Source organism: Vombatus ursinus, unplaced genomic scaffold, assembly GCF_900497805.2.
Source record: "Vombatus ursinus unplaced genomic scaffold, bare-nosed wombat genome assembly UNPS02014774.1, whole genome shotgun sequence".
NCBI classification, from domain to species: domain Eukaryota; kingdom Metazoa; phylum Chordata; class Mammalia; order Diprotodontia; family Vombatidae; genus Vombatus; species Vombatus ursinus.
Genome location: NW_020954552.1, coordinates 16,599,602 through 16,622,971, shown reverse-complemented (window position 1 = coordinate 16,622,971; position 23,370 = coordinate 16,599,602). Strand labels below are relative to the sequence as shown.

The 23,370-nt window shown below is 36.7% G+C and overlaps 1 protein-coding gene across 2 annotated transcripts in view; it reads right to left on the bottom strand.

The window, feature by feature from the left end:
• SSBP2 (single stranded DNA binding protein 2) overlaps window positions 1-23,370 on the bottom strand; it is a 414,580-nt gene that overhangs the window by 70,749 nt on the left and 320,461 nt on the right. For both annotated transcript variants that reach the window (XM_027864166.1, XM_027864167.1), the window contains one exon: window positions 7,372-7,431. In XM_027864166.1, the coding sequence (XP_027719967.1) occupies window positions 7,372-7,431 (60 nt within the window). The remainder of the gene's footprint in view (window positions 1-7,371; window positions 7,432-23,370) is intronic.

The following is a 23,370-nucleotide window of genomic DNA, read 5'->3' as shown; positions in this document are numbered from 1 at the left end:
AAAGCAATAAGCAAAGAAAATCCAATGATGGAAGTGACTATCTTGAACTGCCAAAGGAACAAAACTTCCATCTCTAATCATTAGCCACTAATTTTTATAAACCCTAAGTACACTCAACTAGTTATGACTCTAAGCACTAAGCACGCCTAATATATTTAATTTTTATAGTCCGCCCCTCACCAACGCCATATGTTTCTAGAAACCCGATTCTCTATATTTTCAAGTGCAAAATACATGCCTCCAATTTACCCCACGTAGAATGTACTTGCATTTATACTGTAGAAGTCTTTATTGCACTATGTCATCCTGGTGGCTTTAACATTTTAAGTTAAGGTGACATGATGAAAAAAAGGTACACGATTACTGGTAAAGGACAGGACTGTTAAATGGAACCGAACTCTGAATAAGATATTCAAATTACACACTGCGAAGGAAGTGCAACTATATGGTTTGTTAAAGTTACATGTTTCTCACTTGCTCTGGGATTTGAAAATCTGACTGATCATGTTTATTTTCTTTGTGAGACTAAAGTGCCTTAAAGATTTCTTTCACCCAGATGCGCACTTTTCCTATCTGAGTGGAAGGGACAATGTCAAAGAAAGAACGGTTTTTTAGAACTATTATTCCTCAGTAGTATTTACATTTAGAACGCTAAAATGCAAGTCCTCTCATTGAGCATATATGGGTAGAAAAACGATTCATTTTATATTAATAAATAATAGCCTTACAACATGGGATTGCCTCCAGAGCTGGACAGCTATTCCTTGAGGGTTGTAAAGCACAACAGGTAAATGTAAGGTTATTCTAGTATAGCCAATGCAGGACACAATCTGAAATAGATTAAGCTAACGATGCATAATTTCAATTCACTTAAATGTTGACCGAGTTTATGGGGAAAAAGAATTCTGAAACTCCATATAGTTAACAGAACAACAGTTGCACCTTCCTTTGGGTAGCCAGAATATCTAATCTCTAAATTGTTTTGTTTCTCTTTTGATGCACAGAATATATTGGAAGTCATAGTGTTTCAACAACAATATACATTTCAACAACAATAACATTAACACCCTCTAACTGGTCAAATCTTAATTATATATATACATATCTCAATTTTAATATATGAAATCACATCATTAAATACAGAGAAAAGAACAGGAAAAAAATACTGGTGACTAAAATTTTAATTAAAAGAGATCATTACGGTCCTAAAGTACTTAAAAGTCTAAGAATTTTCATTATTCTGAATAAATAACAAATTCTATTTTTTAAAAAAGACCTTTAATAACCTAACTTTCCATTCTCTATAATGGAAAGAAAACTAGATCTAGCAACATAGCATAGAGGATAGAGATCTAGCCTAAAAGTCAGGAAGACTGGGTTAAGTCCAATGATACATTCTGGTTTTGTGACCTTGGACAAGTATTTCATCTGAGCTCTGAGTGCTCTAGACAACCCACTAAATTATAGAGAAGATTTTTGTTGTTGTTATTGTTCCATCATTTCCAACTGTTCATGACTCCATTTGGGGTTTTCTTGGCAGAGACACTGAAGTGGTTTCCCATGTCCTTCTCTAGTTCATTTTACAGATGAGAAAACTGAGGCAAACAGGGTTAAGTGACTTGCCCAGGGTCATACAGTTAGTAATTGTCTGAGGCCAGATTTGAACTCAGGAAGAGGAGTCTCCCTGACTTCAAGCCCAGCGCTTTATCCGTCTTACCACCTAGCTGCCTTTTATAGAGAGGGTAAAGACTCGCACAGGAAGTTTCCTATACCAAAAGCATAAACCCATTCCCTATCTCTATACTGTCTGTCAAGCTAAGTTAACAAACATTTATTAAGCATTTACTACATGAAGCGTTTTGCTAAGGACTGGACATACCATAACAAAGGGAGGAGGTAGGGGGAGCAAAAATAGTTCCTTCCATCAAAGGATCTTACATCCTAATAAGGGAGACAACGTGGAAATAATGGGGTCCATATAATCCATATAAGATATATGCAGAATAGATAGAAGCCAATCTGAGAGGGCAAGGCATTAGCAGCTGGGATATCAGGAGGTAGTGCCAGAAGGTGGAAGTGACAGGGCCGAACATTCCAGGCAAAAGGAGAGAGTCAGTGAAGAAGGGAATGCTGGGTCCCAGGAATTGCAAATGAGCCAGTGTATCAAGAATTGTAGAGTGTGGAATGCGACCATGTGTAAAGAGCCTGGAGAAGTCGGGAGGAGTCAGGTTAGGAGGAGTTTTAAATATCCCTACACATTCTTGTTAAGATTACCTGACCCAGAGTCAAGGATGCCTTTTGGCAATGGGACAAAGTCCAGGTATTCTCTCACCGATCCTGAGTTTGGTATTTCTATATCAGCATTTATTCTTTGCCCAAGACACTTCATAGCATTCCTCTCTCCCACCACCACAATGGCTACTACACCTTCCTCCTTTTTGTTGCAAATATTTTATTACTTCCCAGCTTTTTACCTTCCCCAGACATACACTGCTTACAATCTCTAATACCTGTATAAAACAGTGAACTGGCCGCACGCCGACCTTCTGCCGGCCGCACGCCGGTACCCTCTCCTCCTATAAGGAGCATGGTACCAGAGTCATACTCACTTCCGAGTCTTCGGTCCTCAACCGGATAAACACACAGAGACGAGCCATCGGGAGGCGCCAACACCAGAGCTTTATTCAGAGGCCATCACAGCAAGCCATCATAGCAAGCCCAAGCAGCAAGGCCAGAGCAACAGAACAGGAGCCAGGAGAGAGAGCGCGTGATCTGACCACGCTTGTTCCTAAATACCTACCTAGCCCCTCCTCCCCAGCCCGCTTACTAGCCAATGATTGTAGGGTCAGATACCGGAAGGGGCTGTCTGAGTTTAGCACACCAAGGGGGAGGGAGTGACGTAGGAGGCTAGGACCAGATACAGGGAGGAGGCATCTGGGATTAGCACATAGACAGAGTATGTGACCTAGGAAGTCAGACTCAGACACTGGGAGGAGGGGCTAGGGTCAGTGCTGCACAAAGGGACCCAGGAGGTCAGGAAGGTCACAAGAGGCGTCTGGGGATGATGTTGCATATAGGGAGGGGACTAAGCAAAGGGAACTCAGTCCTCTGCTGTCCCACTCCCACGTGGCACTGCCCCTTGCCTCAGGAGCTCAAGCTCCGGCTACTTCCTTGTACCCAGCTTATCTCACATAGCACTGCCCACTGCCTCAGGGCTTCTCCATATCCAGCCCATCCCAGTTCACCACGACTCTGCCTACCACAGCCCCTGCCTCGACTTCCAAAATACCCAGATCTTACCCTACTCTTGCCACAGCGCCCAACCTGGTAGCTGCCAACATCAGACAGTCCCTCACAAAACAGTACCATTTTTGTGCATCCACACAGAAACTACGGGGAAAATCTGAAGAAAATCTAGGATAGACGACTATGTCCTAATCAATTGTGACTATAAATTCTTCCAGTTTTTGCTCATCTTAAAGCTGAGCATTATGACCTGTCACAGTCATTAGGTATTTAATATTTTATTATTCAGTCTCTCAGTAGAAATATTTTTGACAATACAATAAAACTATATTAATCCAAAGGCCAATATAAATTAATAAAATAGCTGAATTATAGAATATTTAACAGAATATTATTAAATTTTTATTGTTCTAAATACATATGTAATAATGCCAACTTACTATCAACCATAAAAGTTTTACCAATCCACTTTAATGACTATGTGATTTATTTGTAATTATTATATTAGATCTTCTGAAAGTACCTGAAAACTGTTCTCTCTCTTGAAGAGGGCAAATATTACCCCATATGATCAAGTTTAAAATACTAATTTGCCTAACAAACCTTTTCTCTCAGTAGTACAGAAGTAAAATATTACAAATATGGAATTAGCAGAATCTGAATTAGCAAAGTTTCAGCTTCTATGAGAAAAAAAAAACAAGGAACAAAGAGGCTGTCATGGACATTATAAAACAAATATAAATGGGAACAAGGCGCCATCAATGTTAGCACATTGCACTTGAGGAAGTGAAATGTGTCCAGTGCTAAAGAACCACCAACACTCCAGTCATGCAAAAACATCAGGGTATCTGATTGAGGATTTATGAAACATCTCTCTGCATCAACTTCCCCCCATATTTAAAACTACTCATTCCACAGGTTGTTCTTGTTCAGTTGTTTCAGTTGTGTCTGACTCTTCACGGCCCCGTTGTGGGTTTTCTTGGCAAAGATAGTGGAATGGTCTGCCATTTCCTTATCCAGCTCATTTTATGGATGAAGAAAATGAGGCAAAGTTAAGTGACTTGCCAGGGATCACACAGTTAGTAGTGTCTGATGCCCAATTTGAACTCACGACCTCCTGACTCATGGCCGAGTGGTCTATTCACTGGACCACCAAGCTGCCCTATTCTACAGGTATTGGAATGCTTATTTTACATATATTTACAAGAAAGGGGTTGCTAATTGTTGACTAAATAGAGGAAATTAACAATGTCAGACATTCCTCTGAGATAAGGTTAAATAATTTCCAGTTTATCTACTGAATTAAGGGGGAACATTTTTAGGTTCAGGAGGTAGTTTTTAAAATGATCACATATCTGGATTAAAAAGGCTCTCTTTCAGCTAAGCTTGTAAGAAGCTCTCCCACGGAGTCCCTTGGTGGTCTCCCAAAACAACAGCACTGAGGACAAAGGGGCCTGGGGGACCCTCAAAAATGTGATGTGCTCCAAAAGTGTTGGTGTAGTTTTAAGCTTTACAGGCTTGACTGCCGATTGGGACAGTAAGATTTAAAAGCTTAAAGCTGGGCTAAGACTTTTGGGACACCCTGCATTTTCCTTCTCCTTAAGCCATCATCATGAGGAAAGCTATTATTGAAGAGTCGTGAAAGGGCTCTCTAAGCGTTTGGGGAATATGGGGGCCACCCTGCCCTAGGTGTATGTTCCTCTTCTTAGTGTAATTTCAATTGGAACTAGTACAAAATATAAAATGGAAAGTTGGAAAAAGTCTCAGTAAAATTCAGAAACAAGTTGAAAAAGTCCCATCCTCTATACAGAAACAATAAAGGCATTTACATAAATAAGCAGATTTGAATGTCAATGTATGTGTTCACCCACAGAGAAAATAGGGTTTCCATATGTCAGGATCTGAGGCATCTGTCCGCTTTCCTTTCCCATTTCATGGCCTGTTCCCTTAGACCATGTTTTTCAATACTGAGTTGGGATTGTGGAGAGATGCTCCAGCAGCTCCATGAGCACTGCAGGCCATAGAAAACATGAAAGGCTTCAGCCTTGCTAGCGTGTAAGCTGTGACCCAGGGTTGGAATTGGGAGCTAGCATTTATTGCTGTTACAATGACCTCAGAGGAAGACTGCCTGCTATGTTAGGATTCTGCAAGGACTTTACAAACATTTCAACCAAAATTAATATAGAAATGGGTTAAAATTTGGTAGAATTTGAAATTTGGCAGAATTATTGTGAGGATTAACATAAAGGAATAATTCAGGGATATGTGGGTCTTTAAATTTGTATTATGGGGAAGTATTAGGGGTTAAAAGGAAAATGAGTTAATGAAGTCAACAAACATTTATTAAATGCTTCCCACGTGCTAAGCGCTGGCAATAAAAAAAAAAGGGGGAGAGGCAGGCAAAACCAGTTCTTCCCCTTAAGCAGCTCACATTCTAGTGGGGGGAGAAAACATGCAAAAGTTAGGCTAAAAAGGAATAAATTAATACTATTACAGACACAGATTTCCTTTGGACACAAATGGAATTAGGAAAAAGGCCCATCTTTTGTTTGCACTTGTTCTGGATCCCATCACCAGCACTGTGCAGTTCTGTGATTATTTTCTAAGTGTTTTATGAACTATCTTATTAGTTCCTTGAACAAAGGGCACATATTTTATACTTAGTTTGTATTTCTCCACAGCAGCAAGCACATAGTAGGTGCTTAGGAAACACTTAATCGACTAACAGCATTTGGATCCAGATACATGTGAAATGCCACATGAAATCAGAGGCAACTCATTTTTGTACCAGGTGAGGGCTCAGTACTTAGAGTGGTCAGTATTTCCTGCCTAGTTCGCGTGCATGTGGAAGTTTGGTGAGCCGACTTTCCCGCATGTGCAAGAGAGAAGCCCTCCTCCCCTTTCTTCCACTTCAGAGAACAAACAGATGTCAGCTTACTGTGTGACAAAAATTCTTTTAGTCGGCTTCTGAGCTAGAACTAAGTTTGCATATAAGTTTCAAGCAACTGATATCTTACTCGTCTCCACAGGGGTCCAACAAATGTCATCAGTAGAAAAGTCTGTCAGAGCTGCCAAGCCTTAAAGAATGATCTGCTTGACTCAGCCTAGCGAAGCAAGGAGCACTTGCCCACTAGTTATGCCAAATGTAGAAGTGAACTTTGAAGAGGGAGAAAAGTATTCATGGGCCAGAAGGTTCCACCTAAAATGTGATCACCACTTTAAATGAGTCCACTCTTTCCAGGGACTGAATGTAATTCCCAGTTTGGGGAGGAGAGGATTATTGTTCTTTTTGGTCCTTCCAATATCTCCTCAGTAAATATCCCTTGGTAAAAGCTAATTGATGTCAGTTCGTTCATTGTTATTGGGCAGATGCTGACTGGTTAAGTTATATTGGGGAGGGGGAAAGGAACGCATTGGACAGGGCTCGTGAGCAATAGTTTTAGATGCCATAACCCTTCAGGACTAACTGAGGGGAGGGTAAGAGCTGCCCTCTGGAGACCTGACCTGCCAATTGGGAGAGTGAGCCTAGAGCCGGCAAAATATCAATATATGTCAATAAGGTGGAGGACTCATTGGAAGGTTAGCAACCTAGCTGTAGACCAACTGAAATTAAAAATAGTCTTAGTTAATTATACAGTTAATATTTGATCTAAAATCAAAACTATGAACTTAAATATAAGTAACATGAAAATAAATGACAAAAATTAGGTTAATGATGTTTTTTTAACAACATTCACTATACCAAGGCTTTAACTGGCAATACTTAACTAACATTTATGCAGTTTTTCAGAATGGTGTCGTGGAAGGAATAGTCAGAAGACATACAATTGGAAGTCAGATTTGACTCTGTCACTAGCTGTATAATCTCAGGGTAACCTCTTTGGGTCTCAAAATTTTCCTCATTTACAGAATCAGGGAAATGGACTAGGTAATCTCTAAGGTTCTTACAGCTTTAAATTCTATGATTTTTATGAGGAAAAATTATGTAATGAAAAAAGCATAAATTGCTTAGGAATCACAGTAAAAGTAATATTAAAAAGTACAGATATAATTTTGGATATTTCTTAAAAATTCAGAATTTTTTACCAAATTACAATGCAAATTTATATTTCAGAGAGGCCTTACCTGGTTAGGTATTCTCAGTGGTGGTCTTGGACCTCCAGGATACCGAGGTGACATGAAAGGCTATTAAAAAAAAGAGCATATAACACTGCTATGAAATTCAAAAATCTAAGTGTTATATCTTTAAGATAGTTATCATACTATTTTATACCTTTTCTAAAATAAAACCTCTTGAGGAAATTAGTATCATGTCATCTAGGAGATTTGCTTTGAGACTTTTACTGAAGAATATGGGAATTCTGACTTTACCCTTAATATTGCATAGAAATTAAAATATGCATTATCATTGCTGGAGAGGCACAGGGTGTGTGTGTGCACATGTGAGTGCGTGCACCAAACAAGGAATTACAAAATGATATGCAGTATACAGGATGCCACTAAATATATGATCAAAAAGGAAATGAAATGGTCCCATAGTGAGAGTAAGGCATGACTGATACACAGCCCATGTGTTCCGTCTGCTTGGTATCCTGGAGATGTTACAAAAACTCAAACAAGGGACTAAGCACGTGATAAGTCAACATTTCATGGCAAAAGACACATCGAGGGCTGTGCAGGATGAGCAGACATAGGTGGGTTGCAATCCACATCATTAGCAGGAATTGGCCTATCAATAACATCATAGATCCTTGGGAGTCACTGAGTACTTATTAATGATGACAGTAATAATATTAATTTAGGGCAAATTTTCTGAACTTGAACTCAGCTCCTCCTTGCCCCACAACCAACGCTTTATCTCATACACCATGCTGCTTATTTACACTGGCTGTGTGACCCTAGACAAGTCACTTCTCAGTGCTCTAGGAAGCCCTTTAAGAGCGCATGTGGCTGAGAAGATATGGATGAGAAACTGATAGGATTTTTCTCTTCTGGGAGGTCCTGATGCCAATGATATCACAAGTTCAGTTCCTATGGAATATGTAGATACTGCTTCTGCTTCTCAATCAGATGTTGGAGTCAGTTTAAACTGGGAGGGAATGTGAGAAATAGTTTTTGCATTATTTCCACAAAAGTCAAGTGGAACCTTAAGGAATGCAGTCTGGGGCTATGTGGAAGTTGAACAAAGGGAGTTATATTAGAATAAGAAAACACTCTTGGTGGTGAATAGACTATGGGAAAACCAGTTCTGAGGCTAGGTATAGATTAACATCAAAAGGGGTGCTCCCAAGTAAGGGCAGGGTCACAGAATTGTGGGGAGTGGGAGATGTAATTAGGGGTGGAGACTTGTGAGGGGAAATTAGGTGCTTGGGATAGGCTGTAACCTCTATAGTACCCAGCAAACAGGGAAATGGGAAAGAAATTCAAATGGGGAATAGGGAATAAAAAGATATGCATTTGTTGATACATGTGCTCTCACATGAGTGTTCTCACACATGCAGGATGTCAGGTCTTTCCAGGTCGTTAATAAAGCTTCTTCCTGATTCAACAATGGTTTCATGGAATTCGTGATATTGATATAGATAATATTCCTCTCACTATCTTCTCTGACTTAGCATTTACACTGATCAGAGGATCATAAATTTAGAGCTGGCAGGACCCTTACCAGTTATCTAGTCCAACATCCTCATTTGACAAATCAGGAAACTAAGGCTCAGGTAGTGATGTGCCTCAATATCACATGGGTAGTAAGTGGCAGAGATGGTAGGATTTCATACAATTTCCCAGAAAACTGTCAAATTTTAATTTCACTTTTTACTCTGTAGATGTGTGTGTGTGTGTGTGTGTGTACACACAAATTTTGTTGTTTTTTTAAACTTTTGTTTCTATGACCAGACAATTATCAAATATTCCACCTTTACTCTGTATTATTAAGTGTCTGACTAACCAGCAAAAGGAAGTTTTAAATTAAATTAACAATTCGGTCCTCTGTCCAAGATTTTGAATTGTACTTAGCCACTCATTTTACATGTGCAAGAATAATGTTTCTTAGTCTTCTACTCAAGTCCCTGCTTAATGTCTCATGGAGGCGCACAGGCCTGGGTTTGGGAAGGCTGGGGCAGTGGAGAGGTCGCAAGCAAACTAGAAAGGCTTCACTCCATGGTACAAGCTGGTACCTAACTGCCAGAAGAGAAGTCAAGCTAAATTCAGAGGAACTGCAGATGCTGGCTGTAGGGTAACGGCTTTTTCAACCATAGAAACTAGTAAATCATCTAGTAAAAGTTGTAGAAAAGTTTTAATCAGTCTCTGGGTGGGGAGCACCCACACCTACTCTTGTAGATCCTTTTATTTACAGAACCTTGAAAGACTTAAGAATGAAGGAGTTAATCCATAAAAAAGAAATTATGCAAAGCTCTCTTTTGTTCCCAAAGTGGGGGAGATCCACAGATAAATAGGTGCCATTGATGAGATTGGGATCTTGACCCCAGAAAGGAAAAACCCTGGACTTTCCCACATGACCAAATCTCTGGCGTTCCCCTGGGAAATGACAGGGTTATGTGCCCACCATCCAGTTTGAAAACCCTTAGATTTTTAGATTCCCCTTATCTCCTTGAAAGCCTTGGTCTGGCCTTTTTCATATGCATCTTTCTTCCCTGGCCCTGAAAAGAACCTGGCTTCTGTTTGTCTCTCTTTATCTCCCTTTGAAAGCAAAACTTCCCCCTTCCAGCTCCCTTCATTATCTATTCTCATTGTCTGTTCAAATCTCTCAGACATTCCAAAAGGAAATTCTCACCTGGACCCTTTTAATCAACTGGCCTCTCATTGTGGTTACACCCAATCTCCCTTCCGTTGTTTTGCCTCCCTGGACATTTCTCACCCTTAATCCTAGCTAGGTGCCGTGAGGTCCAGGACCCAGGAGTTCTGTTCACCCCAGCTTGCTAGCCACTCCCATCCAGATCTCCTTGGACCCCTCCTCCAGTCACTCCAAACTGCTTGGCCACTCCTAGATCCCTCCCACAGTCCTTCTGTACTTAAGATTCACCTTTGCCCCATTCTGATGCTGGGAATTTCTCATGCCCCTAGAGGCTGAGACTCTCATGCCCACCCATCTTTACTGGCGTCACCTGGCTTGGGATTCACCTGGTCTCCCCCATTCAGATGCTGAGCTGTTCTCAAGCCAAAAGGCTGAGACTGCCTCACGCCTGCTCATCCTTATGAGTGTCACCTGGCCTCCCCCATTCAGACCCCCATTAGGTTACTGATGTTTGGGTTCCTTGGAAGTCTAGCCTATATGCTTTATCTTTAATAAACTTTTTCTCTGGCTGGAAGAAGATCTGGGTGGAATTCTTTCAGGCAGATCCATGCTGCGATCTGGGGCTTTTTCCCAGGACCCCCAAACCCCCCCCACCTCTTCATCATCCTTCCCTGGTTGCCTAACTACTAAGTTCCCTGGAAGGGCTCCCCAATGCCACAGAATGCTCTGCCTTTTCCCAACCAACACTACCTTTCATTATTCTTTTCCCAGGTGGAGATTTCACAATAAGTAGCTTGCAACCAATTGCTAATTGCAAAAAAAACCATTTTATTCTCCCTAACCACTGGGTTGTATGTTAGTTTTATCATCCATCCTAATCAAATCATGAAAAAATTCTGCCCTCAAATTAATGTCCCCCCAAGTCAATCGGCAATTTTTATAAAGTTCATTAGTTAAGACTTATAGTATTAAATATTCCTTAACTTTCACATTCATTTGCTCAGTGAAAGAAATTTAATCATTTACGAAAATTCATTCTTAAATATCTTGTCCTAAGAGTTGATTCTTTTCTCCTCTGTTCATTTATTTCACTGCAGTATAGCAAGATATGGGTCAGAAACAGCTCATCTTTTTATATTTTTTTTATTTGCAAAAATGTCTTAGCTTCTTGAAATATTTTGAAAGTATTAAGAATCAAATATTTGATTCAGTGTTTATGTATAGCTGTGTAACATGTCTCAAAAAGTGTCATTTCAAGTAATTCATTTCCTCAGATTGAAAAAGCAGTTTGGGAAACATGGGAAAATAAAAATGGATGACCAAATAGTACTATGTAATTTAAAGAATTTTACTGTGAAATAAAAAAAAGATAGAAATCACGTTAAATATATTACTCAAAGTCAAATGTTGAAAAGTTTAGAAGGATCCTAGAACAAAATAAAATTAAAAAATTTTTTTCAATGTTCGTATCTATAATTGAAAGATGATTCAGTATTAATTGAATGAAACATTTAAAATGAAAAATTTCTCATCTTAAATACGGCATTCTGGAGTAACATATTTTAATGTATTTCCTGTGTCCCTCCTACCTGACCATAAGGTCCCATCATGGGATTGCTGGGCTTGGGAGATAGGGACCTTGTATGTGGTGATGGTTGTGAACCAGCAGGTCCCTAAGGAGTAATAAAATCAAGGAAAGGGTTAGAAAGAATTCCTTTTCAGTTCTCTCTTTTTTTTTTTGTTCTTCTTTATTCTCTCCTTTTAGAAACTGTCATTGTGTATTGTATTGGGGAAAATTTGGAAAACTACTTAAATATTTGGATTAAACTACTTTATATACATGTGAAATAAAGTAGAAAGCTTATAGTCATCCAGGTAATTAAAGTCACATCTACTTGCAAACTAAAATAAAAATTTTTTTTAATGTTTTATAGTACTTACAACACAATACCTGTTGAGTCATTATTCATACTTAAATAACCTGGATAAATGCTTCTCAATTATCCACTTCTGAGAGTCAAATGGTGATACTGGGGCACCTGGGTTATGTCCTGCCCAGGACACATAAGGTCTACGTGACCCTGGACCAGTTGCTTAATATCTGTATGCCTGAGTCAACTACCTAAAAAAGTAACTTGTCTAACCTTTGCAGCTCAGCTTTGGGATTTGGGAGGGGGAGTTCTCCTCATTCCCTTACACTGATGGAATCACAGGTTTCAATGTCCCCCTTTCCCCCCTCAGAAAAACCCAACAACCTCACACCACTTTGTTAGCCTGTATAGACAGAGCATTAATGTCTAAAATGAAAGGTAGCTTACTTGGAGTAGAAGTTACAAAGGAAATATTGATATTTGCTTTCAGATACAATTCAAGGTGCAAAAACAAACATGAAATCTTACATTGTGAAAGTCCTTATTTAAATTACAAAGTCACCTAAATTGTATACTAGTAACAGAAAAAGTTATCAATTGATAAGTTTTATCAATATAATATCTACACTATTAGTCTGGAAAGAAATCTTTACTTGGTTAGGAGTCCTTACCTATGGAATTTTTATTCACTCCTCTTTCACCTCCATTACAGAAGTATTTTTAAAAAGTTTAAATTATTTTTTTAAATCGAGGTCTTTGCTTGAAATAATGGTGGTGGTGGTAGTGGTGGTGCTGAAAAGAAGTATTGGCCTTCCCCAAATTCTCAATGCTTTGATTAGAGTGTTGGACGGGAAGCCAGGATAGGTATGTTTTCGGTCCAATTTTACTACTGACTCCATTACTTTAAGAAAGCAACAATATTTCTGGGCCTTTGTCCTTTATCTGTAATATGAAGCAATTGGACTGGGCCATCACTAAGGTCAGTTACAACTTTGAAACTCCTACAATTCTCCATTTGTCTTCAGCATTAACTTTCACTTTAACGAACATAGAGCAGATGTTTGATAAATATACTAATTGTATGTATTTTTTCTCCTTTTATGGCAGCTAAGAGAATTGATTATTAGCTAAATATCCTGGGCAGGGGTTGGAAACATTCTCTTGTTCACTGTGAGCCTAAATAAATGTTAGAAAACTTTGGAAAATATAAATAACTTATGCTCAAGCCTAAGGACTATGAATGAGCAACATGACTTTATTATTCTTTGAAGTTTCCATGCATATAGACAGTCAGTTAGAAAATTGCCACAGCCATCTTATTTGTACAGGGCTAGCCCTGAAAACAATTAGAAGAGGCTTAAGTGGTAGAATATGAAGAGTATTCACACAAATTCCCAACATTAGACCTTACATGCTTTTTTAGATAAAAGTAACTTATAAAGTATACATTCTTGTCTAGGCCAAGATCTAAGTAATAAACACTTAAAATAGAGGGCATAAGATTTGGTCATTTTTAAACTGGCTGGGAGCTCACAGATCTCGTATGGACTACCTTTTTTGGTGAATGTGAGAGAAGAAAACCTCAAACAAATAAGAGGGAAAATGTTCTGGGTTTTATTATCAAACTGCAAATATAAGAAAAAGACTTAGAATTTTTAGTTAAAAGCAAGTATAAAATATAATTTTTTTTCAGAATTCCTAACAATCCTCTACATTATGGTGCAAATCGGATATTTGTTTTAGGGTAGTACTTCATTTTAGAGTAGTCCTAGTAATATAAGTAATAATGATGCATTTTATTATCCATTAAAATTCTGTCTCATTGCTTAATTAATGTTACCACCTTTCTGCAACTTTGACATGATGTCAGGTTTACTTTTATTTATTTATAAATGGCTCTGTTATTTGCTATGTGAGATTCTTCCTAGAGGTAATATTCTCAAAGTACTAACCTCAAAGAGTCAAAAATTAGTAAGTAGACATACAGCCAATTAAGAAATTAGGATGTGGCAAATTAATAAAAGTCACACGAAATGAAGCCTATAGCATTTTACAGAATTAAATCACATTGCTGTACGGTGTCAATGATGTTATCACTAGATATTAGTCCTATAGTTAATGGCTATACATATCTTATATCAAGTCAAGGCAACAAGTATTACCTCTTAGTGCCCCTAAGTGGCTCTAAATCTAAGTGGCAGAGAAACTATTGACCTGTATTGGTAGAGAAAGTTCTATATCCTTGTACTAATGAAATATTAAGTCCAGTCCCTATTCGATCCTTTCATGTAAACAACATATTGTTGGGTTTTGCTTTCTAATCCATTCTGCCACCTTCCTCAATTTAATGGGTAGGTTAATTTTATTTATATCCACACTTAACTTTTAAGCTTGTTTTTCCTTCAAACAAATTCTGTTTTAATATTTCTTTTCCTTTATACCCACCTTCCCTGGTCTTTAGAAGAAAAAGAAAAGGAGTAAAAATGAATCAGTTGGTTTGTTATATTTAAAAAAAACCCTCTGATTCCATTATTTTCCCATTCCCTTTTCTCCCAAACTAGACTCACCTTGGTAGATACTGTATTTTCTCTCTTTCTGCTGCTGCCTACTTTTAACCTACTTTCCCCAGCCCAGTCCCCTATGTTTGAATAATCTTGTGTGGCATCTGAATTACAAGAAATAATTGTTACTTCCTCTTCACTCCTTCCCTAGGGTACTATGTAACTTTTCCTTCATTTTGTTTATTGGGCCCTCCAGTTTTTTGTTTTGTTTTGTTTTCTTGAAAGTCCTAGTTATAGTTGGTACACAATTATTCTGGAGTTCTGTATAAGGCGTCCATGATATCACAATTTCTTCATTATATTCAAAGGTTTTTATTTTTTGCTTGTTTTGCTTAATCATTCCCTCTGTTAGAGATGGGAAGTCAATAAGGTCCTTTTGCTGTTTGTTTTTTCCTTCAGAGATTATATTAAGGACATTAATTTTTCACCCTTTTTTGACTTTTTTCTTTGACTTCCTTTGGAATGCATCTTAATGTTTTTGGAGTAGTCAAGGAGACAGCTGGGTTCATTTGAAAACTTTCACTCCATTGCCTTGCCTGAAGTTACCCCATTTTACTTGGGTTTTACTTCTGTAAATTCCTAGGCTGATCTCTTTTAAGCAGTTATGAAGTTTACTAAAGAGACTCTGTAATATGATGAAGCTCAGTGTAACTATCATATTGTCATCAGTAAACAGGAACATCCGAAAAACCTTACCATCTAAAGGAAATCCTTTCCCTAATACCGCCATTTATTTTTAAGGATGTTTAGCACTGATATATTTCTTTGAGTGATTTTTATTAATTTATATAATCATATTTTTACTATTTATATAATTAAGTATACTAATTGCTTTTCTAATAGAGAACCATATTTGCATTGTATAAATCCAATTGGGTCATACATATTTCTTATTATATCTTAAGTAAGACTATACCTATGTGCATTGCAAATAAGCAAAGATCATTTAGTCTCCAAAGTAATATTTTCCTGAATATGCATTTTCAATATTAGTCCACCACTCTGGAGTGAATAAAATATTCTCATCAAATGGCAAACATTAATGCATTTAAAGTAATACTTCAATCTTGTGTCTTTCCTTAGAAAGTCATATGCATAGAACATGTAATACTAAGAAAGAGTATAAAACAATCCACGTGCAAAATATGTGTTTGATGATTTAAAACAATAAGAGTGCTCAGTGCCCAGGTATCCAAAAAACTGAACTTACAGACAGAATTATCCTTTTTTACATATTTAGCCTAATTTATATAAAATAACCCCAAGTGGAAGAAGTGAATTAAAAAGTAAAGAATCACAAGCAAAGCCAGGAAGATGAATGGGTAGGGGAGATAGAGATAAAGCTAAGCCTAGGGGGCAAGGACTTTATTTCTCCTAACAGCCTTGTCAAGTTCCTGGTCTTTTATGTGAAGAAACACACAGCCAAAATCTATAGGAACTTCATACTTGTATTCTTATGCATTCATTTTATAGATGTGATAACTGCTGGAGAAAGGAAAAGTGATCTGCTCAGGGTCACACAGAAGGGTGTGGCAGGCCCTAGCTTTTGACCTTTTATGATCTTAGTGCCCAGGTCTATGCTATTCTGCCCCATGCTGCTTCTCCTCAGCACAACAGAATGCAGGTGATGGGGAGTGACCCAACACCTTTCTGAAGGGGTTTCTTCTGTGTGTGGGAGGGTGTCTGACTGTGAAGACTAAGATCTTAAGAAAGCAAAGGAAAATTCTCCTCCTTTTCTTTTTGGCTTTTCTCTAGAGGTTAGAAACTATTATGTTGGAATGTCACATAGCAATCCCTAGAACACTTCCACAGAAAAGTCTGGGCTCAGAAGTGCTCCCCTGAAACTCCTTGTCTGCTAAGGGCCACGGCTTGGCCCTGACAGACCCAATAACCTTTTCCCTCACACACTTCCACAACGTATTTTTATTTTTGCAACTCTCTAATGCACTTATGTAATACTGTTATCTGTTTATCTTATTTTCATATTAAACCAGGAACTTTGCCACCATGCCTTGGTATACTGTAGGTACTTAATAATGTTTATTGAATGAAGGAATGAATCAAAGACTGGCAGCCTTTCAAACAAGCTGAAACTTGTGACTTTTAAAAATGTAATTGAAACCTCAGGGTTGAACCATTCAAGACCAAAGAGTTAACTAGGAATGAGTTTTCTAGACCAGGTATAGTGGAGCAAGCCTGTAATCCTTGCTGCTGGAGAGGCTGAGTGAGGCAGCTGGATTCTTAGGCTTAGAGTCCTGAGCTTCATCTGGCCAAGTTGACTGGTTATTCTCACTGAGTCTGACATTAACATGGTGAGCACCCTGGAACAGGGGACTACCATGACGCCTAAGGAGGAGCTTCTGTGCCAGTTAGTAATGGGATCAGCAGCAAGTGGCCACTGTACTTCTGGCCTGGGCATGACTCAGTCACCGAAGGAAGGAAGGAAAGAAGGAAGGAAGGATAGGAAAAAAGGAAAGAATGACAAGGAGAAAGGAAGGAAGAAAGGACAGGAAGGAAGGAAAGGCAGGGAGTGAGAGAGGAAAGGAGAGAGGGAAAAAAGAACAAAGCAACTAAGGAACAAAGGAAAGAAGGAAGGAAGAAAAAGAAAAGAAAGATGTGTGTTTTCTAAAGGGCATAAGCATAAGCATATTTTCTCATTTTCTCAGAACTGCAGTTCTGAGTGTGTACATGGGTAGTAGACACTGGATGGCACACCATTCTCATGGTTAGGGACTTTCTTATATGCAGTGCTGACCATAAATCACAGGATTTAGAGTAGGAAAGCCCATTAAAGAGCTCTTAGTATAACACCCTTATTAACAGATATGGAACTCCAGAAAATTCAAAAGACTTCTGTAAGGTCACAAAGATGACCTTGCAAATAGCTTTCCTTTTGAGTCAAACTGTCCAAAAATGGTCCATTCCCAGCTGCAAATTTACTCATTCTTCCAACGTTTATTAACAGCTTTCCATATGCTTTACTATGCTAGGGTTTCAAAGATAGAAGGGACAAAGACTGCTCTCTAGGAGCTTATAATATGAGAGGAAAGACATATACATAAATAACTACGATGCAAGGGAGAAGAAGATAGTAGAAGGAAGAGAGTTAGAGGTAGGGCAGACTCAGGTTGGTGCCCTGTTAACTGAGGTCTGATCTTGGGACAAAATGAGGTTTCAGGGGTTATTCAATATTAAACTAAAGGAAGTTTACTTAGCCATAACATAGAAAGGATAAGCAACAAGGACATTCCAGTACTTTGCTCTGGGACATTTTGGCCCCTCTCATTTCCATATGGAAACCTGTCTGGTCAGCAGGTCAAGGTATAGTGACTTATTTGGTTTTGGGACATCCGCCAAGTCTGAAGGGTCCTGACTCCATGTGGGTGGACCTTTTTATGCCCTCAAGTGACCAAGAAGTCATGTTAATATTGCCGGAATCTGCCATCTGGGAAAATTAAATCCTGGGGACAGAAGAATCACCTTATGAAGAAAAATTAACCTAGTTCATGTTGCAGGGGGAGGGAGAGCCCTAGGACATATTGATGTTATCATAGAGAGGTTCAGGCAATTTGCTATGAGAAATTGGTGGTGGTGGTAGGAGATCACTTTCAATTGGACTGATTAGGGAAGGCTTCATGGAAGGGGCAGACTTTTAAAAAATAGATGGATTGGGTGTAAGTAGGGGAGGTCCATTCCAGGTGAGGAAAGAATTCAAAGATGGAAGACGGAATCGTTTAATTTGGCTTTAAGCATTTAATGAAAATGTAGAATTAAAAAATTCATTGTTTATTAATAAATTTGCTGAACTATAAGTTTTTTATAAAGAAAAATGCAATATTTATTTTAGAAAAATTGAAAAGTCTGCTTTCAGATAACAATGGATTTTCTATTTTGGTATATCTATACTTTACATGACAATTTACAAAATAATCCAAATTCATATATGGCAAAAACAGAATGGATAACATAAAATAAGTGGTACAAATACTTAGAATCCTTCTTAAAACTCTCCTTTCCTTCCTATTATTTGAGCTTCATGATGACTATTGAACGAGGTGAGACCATTAAGTGGTTCAACAGGATTTCTTGGGAAGTCACAAAATTAAATAGGAAGCTCTCCTACTGGCACTTGTAGGCAAGAGCAAAAGGAAAAGGTATTGATATTACTGAAAGAATTAAAATAATTGTAATAGCTGCTCACACTTCACTTGCTCAACTCACACCATCACTTGTAGACTGGTTTGCTAAAGGGGTGACTGTCACTCTTCCAAGGGTTCTAGGAGTAATATTACGAGTGAGTATCCTCCTAAATGCTAGCTCAGGAGCCCTTACCAGTGTACTTCCTCATAAATGACCAATAGACTTGGCTCTTTAACAAAGACATTTACTCAAATGCAATAGCAATAACATAACATTTTCTCCAACATCAGAGGCACGCTCTCCAACAAACACACTCAGAGTCCAAGAGAGGGAAAGAATAGGTACAAACTTAAAGTCAAATGGTAGTGAGATTCATAGTAAAGGAACACATGTAGCCAAGGAATATGAATGATAATACATTAACTTGAGTCTCAAAGAACAGACAGGAATGCATAGGTTACTATCAGCATTGATGGAAGGAACTCTAAAATCAATGATATCACAGAACAGTGTAAGTCTTTGATTATATTCTTGTATACGATATGCTGTAAAACAAAGAATTATGATAGAGCTGGTTTTTTTTCCTAAAATTATTTCTCATTTACTGCAGATCAAATATTTCTCCTAAATTTAATTCTTATTTAAATTCCATTATGGATAAATACGTACCTTTAATATGAGAAACATACACATTACATACATTTCTTCAAAAGAACTTATACTCTTACAATCATCAAAACGTCCCTAGTTCTGAAGTAAATTTCAGTATAATATGAAGATAAGAAATCAATTAAATAGGGGAGTGAGTACAGAAAATGGTATGTTTACATAACCTAGACTGGCCACTTCAAGAGTCATGTATTTTGTAGAGGACATCAATGAATCATATAAGAGGTGGTTTAGATAACATCTAATATTCTTTCCAATGCCAAAATGCTGTGAATCTATGAGAAACACAGAAGGGCACTGGTCTTCTATAATTTAATGAACATGTGAATAATCTCTCTGGTTTATTCATTTTCCTGTTATTTGATTTATTTAAAATTTACCTACCAATGAAAGGTATCTGGGTACATGGATAAATGCAAAAATTAAATAAGGTAATATTATAATGTATGCAAGGTTTAAATGATGGCACTTTCATCTCTGTAAAGGGTTCCTAACCAATTAATCATTCTCTTTAGGCCACTGAAAATTGTACTAGATTTGATATTTTGTAACATTCTGAGAAAAGTTAAGAATTTCTATGTTGAAATTTGGCAAAGAATTCCCTGTTTTGAAGTATGTATGTCTAAGTTCTCTAAAGAAGAAAGGCAAAAGAAGCATATGCTTTTAAAATGTTTTAGTTATAAGACCTAAATATCCCTTCTGCCATTAATAGGGAAACTAAATCTGTTTTAAACAAACACATCATTGGAAAATCAAGAGGAAACCATTTTCTCATAACAATAAGCTGATCATCTCCGGAGAATGAAATGGTCAGCTTCTAAAGAAATAACTTAAAACTGTGATACAGCAATTTAGAAATTACTCCAAGTTTTATTTCAACTATTTTCAACAAATCTCTCCAACTTCATTTCAATAGTGTATTTGAATAAAACATTATTAAAAGGTTACTGAATCAATTAAAAAAGTATTTCCAAATATTTCATTTTCCCCCCATGACTATGCTTAAGAGGTAGAAGATACAGTGGTGATCCATTTTAAGGGTTGGTACTACTGAGGTCTTATATATTATCATGATATTTAAAACTGTTTTACTTTTTGGGCAGTCTGCTATTCTGAGATTAATAATATAGTATACAGAATGCATAGGATGCTTCCAATTTAACATGATTTAATGAAAAAAAAAACAAATGTAATAGTCAAAACTGAAAATATGAATGTAGTACATATACCCATTAAACATAATGGGGTTGCAAGAATGGATTAGAAAGACCTAATAATTTTATTTACAAGAAACAGCTTAAGACAAAGGTTCATACAGGTTTAGAGTGGCTATGATAGAATTTATCAAACCTCAGCAGAATCAAAAAAGTCTGCACTGGTAATACTTAATCAGATAAGACAATAGTAAAAATAGAGATAGTTAAGAGAGACAAAGAAAGATGATACAATATGTAAAGGCATCATAGATAATTAAATTATGTAAGTATTAAATATACCTACGCCAAATAGCATAGCCTCTAAGTACTTAAAGAAAAAGCTAACTAAATTACAGTAAGATCTTGATTAATTAATAATTGTAAGAGATTTCAACATATTTCTTTTAGACTCAGACAAATTTAACAGAACAACTTATAGGAAATAAGTTGAGATTCACAACAGAATATTAGCAAAATTAGATATTATTAACCATTTGTAATTACTGAATGGGAATAATATTTTTTAAGTATTGTATGATACCTGTACAAAAACTGACCATATTCTACAGCAAAAAATTTATAATTATTGGGAAAAATATGAAGGATTCAAACATAAGTGGACAGCAAAGTATGTAACTAAATAATGAATGGATTAAATAACAAATCATGAAAAGAAAATAATAAAGAGATAGTATGGTAAATTGGATTTGAATTCCAGCCTTGCCTATATGACCAATTAACAAGTCAATTAACATAAGGGCCTCAGCTTCCTCATTTATAATATGAAGAGTTTGTACTCAATGACCTCTAAGATCTCTTCTGGTTCCAGATTTATGATCCTATGAAACAGTATACCAAAATTTGTAGAATGCAGGTAAAGCAAATCATTAGGGGAAATTTTTCTTTCTCTAAACACTAATATCAAAAGAACAAAAGGAAACATCAATGAACTGAATGTGTCACTAGAAAAAAAACAAAAAATCTAACAAAAACCTCTAAACAAATAACAAAATAAAAAAACCCTCTAAATCAAAGAAAAAAATTGAAAAAAAAGTACTACTGAGATGATAAAATTTGGGAACAATTTTGTTTTTTAAATACAAAAAGTATTATCTCATTTGATGAAAAAAGGAGAGGAAAACTACAATTTACCAAAATAAAAAATTAGAAAGAGGCATTTACAACAAATAAAAAATTAAAAACTACTAGAAATCATTATACCCAATTACATGCCAACAAAATTGATAAGTTAAATGAAAATTATGAATATATAAAAATACAAGGTGTCCTAAAAGTCTCAGTGTAATTTTAAGCTTATAAATATAAACCCAGTATAAAACTCCAGAAGAATAACACAAGAAATGAGAAGGTAAGTAACATAATTTCAAGGAGAGAAACTGAGCAAACTATAAATGAGTTTCTAAAGGAAAAAAACAACAGCCTTAGACCAGATTTTTTTTTACAAGTGAATTCTATGAAACATTTAGAGAAAAATTAATCCTTATAATAATAAATCATATGCAAAAATGGAGACAGAAAACACCTTACCAATCCCTTTTCCATAAGATAAATAGGCCAATGATATTAGAAAAAAAGAGAAAAAGTTGAGAAATAGAAAATGAAAGACTATAACTAATAAACATTGAATGAAATATTAGCAAAGAGGCTACACAATTATATCCAAAAATTACTCACTACGATCAGGTTGGATTTACAATAGGAATGCAAGGATTAGGGAAAAACTCTAAACCTAACAACCCATATTAGTAACAAAAATTTTTAAAAATCACATGTCTATATTAACAGATAAAGAAAAATAGCTTTCAACAAAATATATCATTGATTGATGTAAAAATTCTACAAAGGAAAGGAATAAATGGATCTTTCTTCATTATGATTACAGGTATCTATTTAAAGTCAAAAGCTAGTATCTGCAATGGAGAAAATGAAGATGAGAAAATGTAGAAATTTCTCAATAAAATCAGGGATAAAGCAAAGATGTCCTTTATCTCCACTCTCATTTGATACAGCACTAAAATTGAAGGCAATTTATTAGCACTAAGATAAGAAAAAGAAATTGAGGGAATAAGATAGGTAAAAACAATCTGTATTTGCATATGATGTGACCTTTAAACAACCTGAAGTTCAATGAAAAAATTAATAGAAATAATTAAATTTCAACAGTGATACATGATCAACCATTAGAAAGCATCAGTCTTTTGATATCTTACTAACAAAATCCAGGAAGAACTAGAAAGAGAAATTTCCTTCAAAATAACAAAACGCATAAAATACTCGGGTTCCAACCTAAGACATGAGTATAATTTACATAAATAACTACAAAATATTCTACCAAAACAAAATATCCTAATGTTTATAGAGACATCCATTTTTCATCCATGTTTTTCCTGGACAATATAATTTTTCTACTACATAAGTTAATGTACAAGTACAAAATAAATGCTAGGTAGTTAGAGAGAGGAGACACTAAAAATCAAGGGACTCAGGAAAGGTAGTATGTAGAAGATGGTGTAGAGCTCCTCTTGAAGAAAGTGAGGGCTTCTATGAGGCAAAAGTGAGGAGACAGTACATTTTATGGATAACAAACACCCAGGGGTAAAGTTAGGGAGGTAGGAGATAGAGCACCATGTGTGAAGAACAGAGAGAAGGCTATTTATTGACTGGACTACAGAGTCAGAAGAAGAGTTATGTATAAAGAGATTAGATTATAGAGTGCTTTAAAAGCCAAATAGAATAGCTTATATTTGATCTTAGAGGCAACAGGATACAATTGGAGTTTACTGAATAGGTGAGTAACAAGGTTAGATCTGTAAGATAAACTACCTTGGCAGCTGTGTGGAAGATAGATTGTGTAGGAGCAGGGAGACCCCACTGCAATAGTCTAAGTGAGAGTTGATGAAGACCTGGATTAA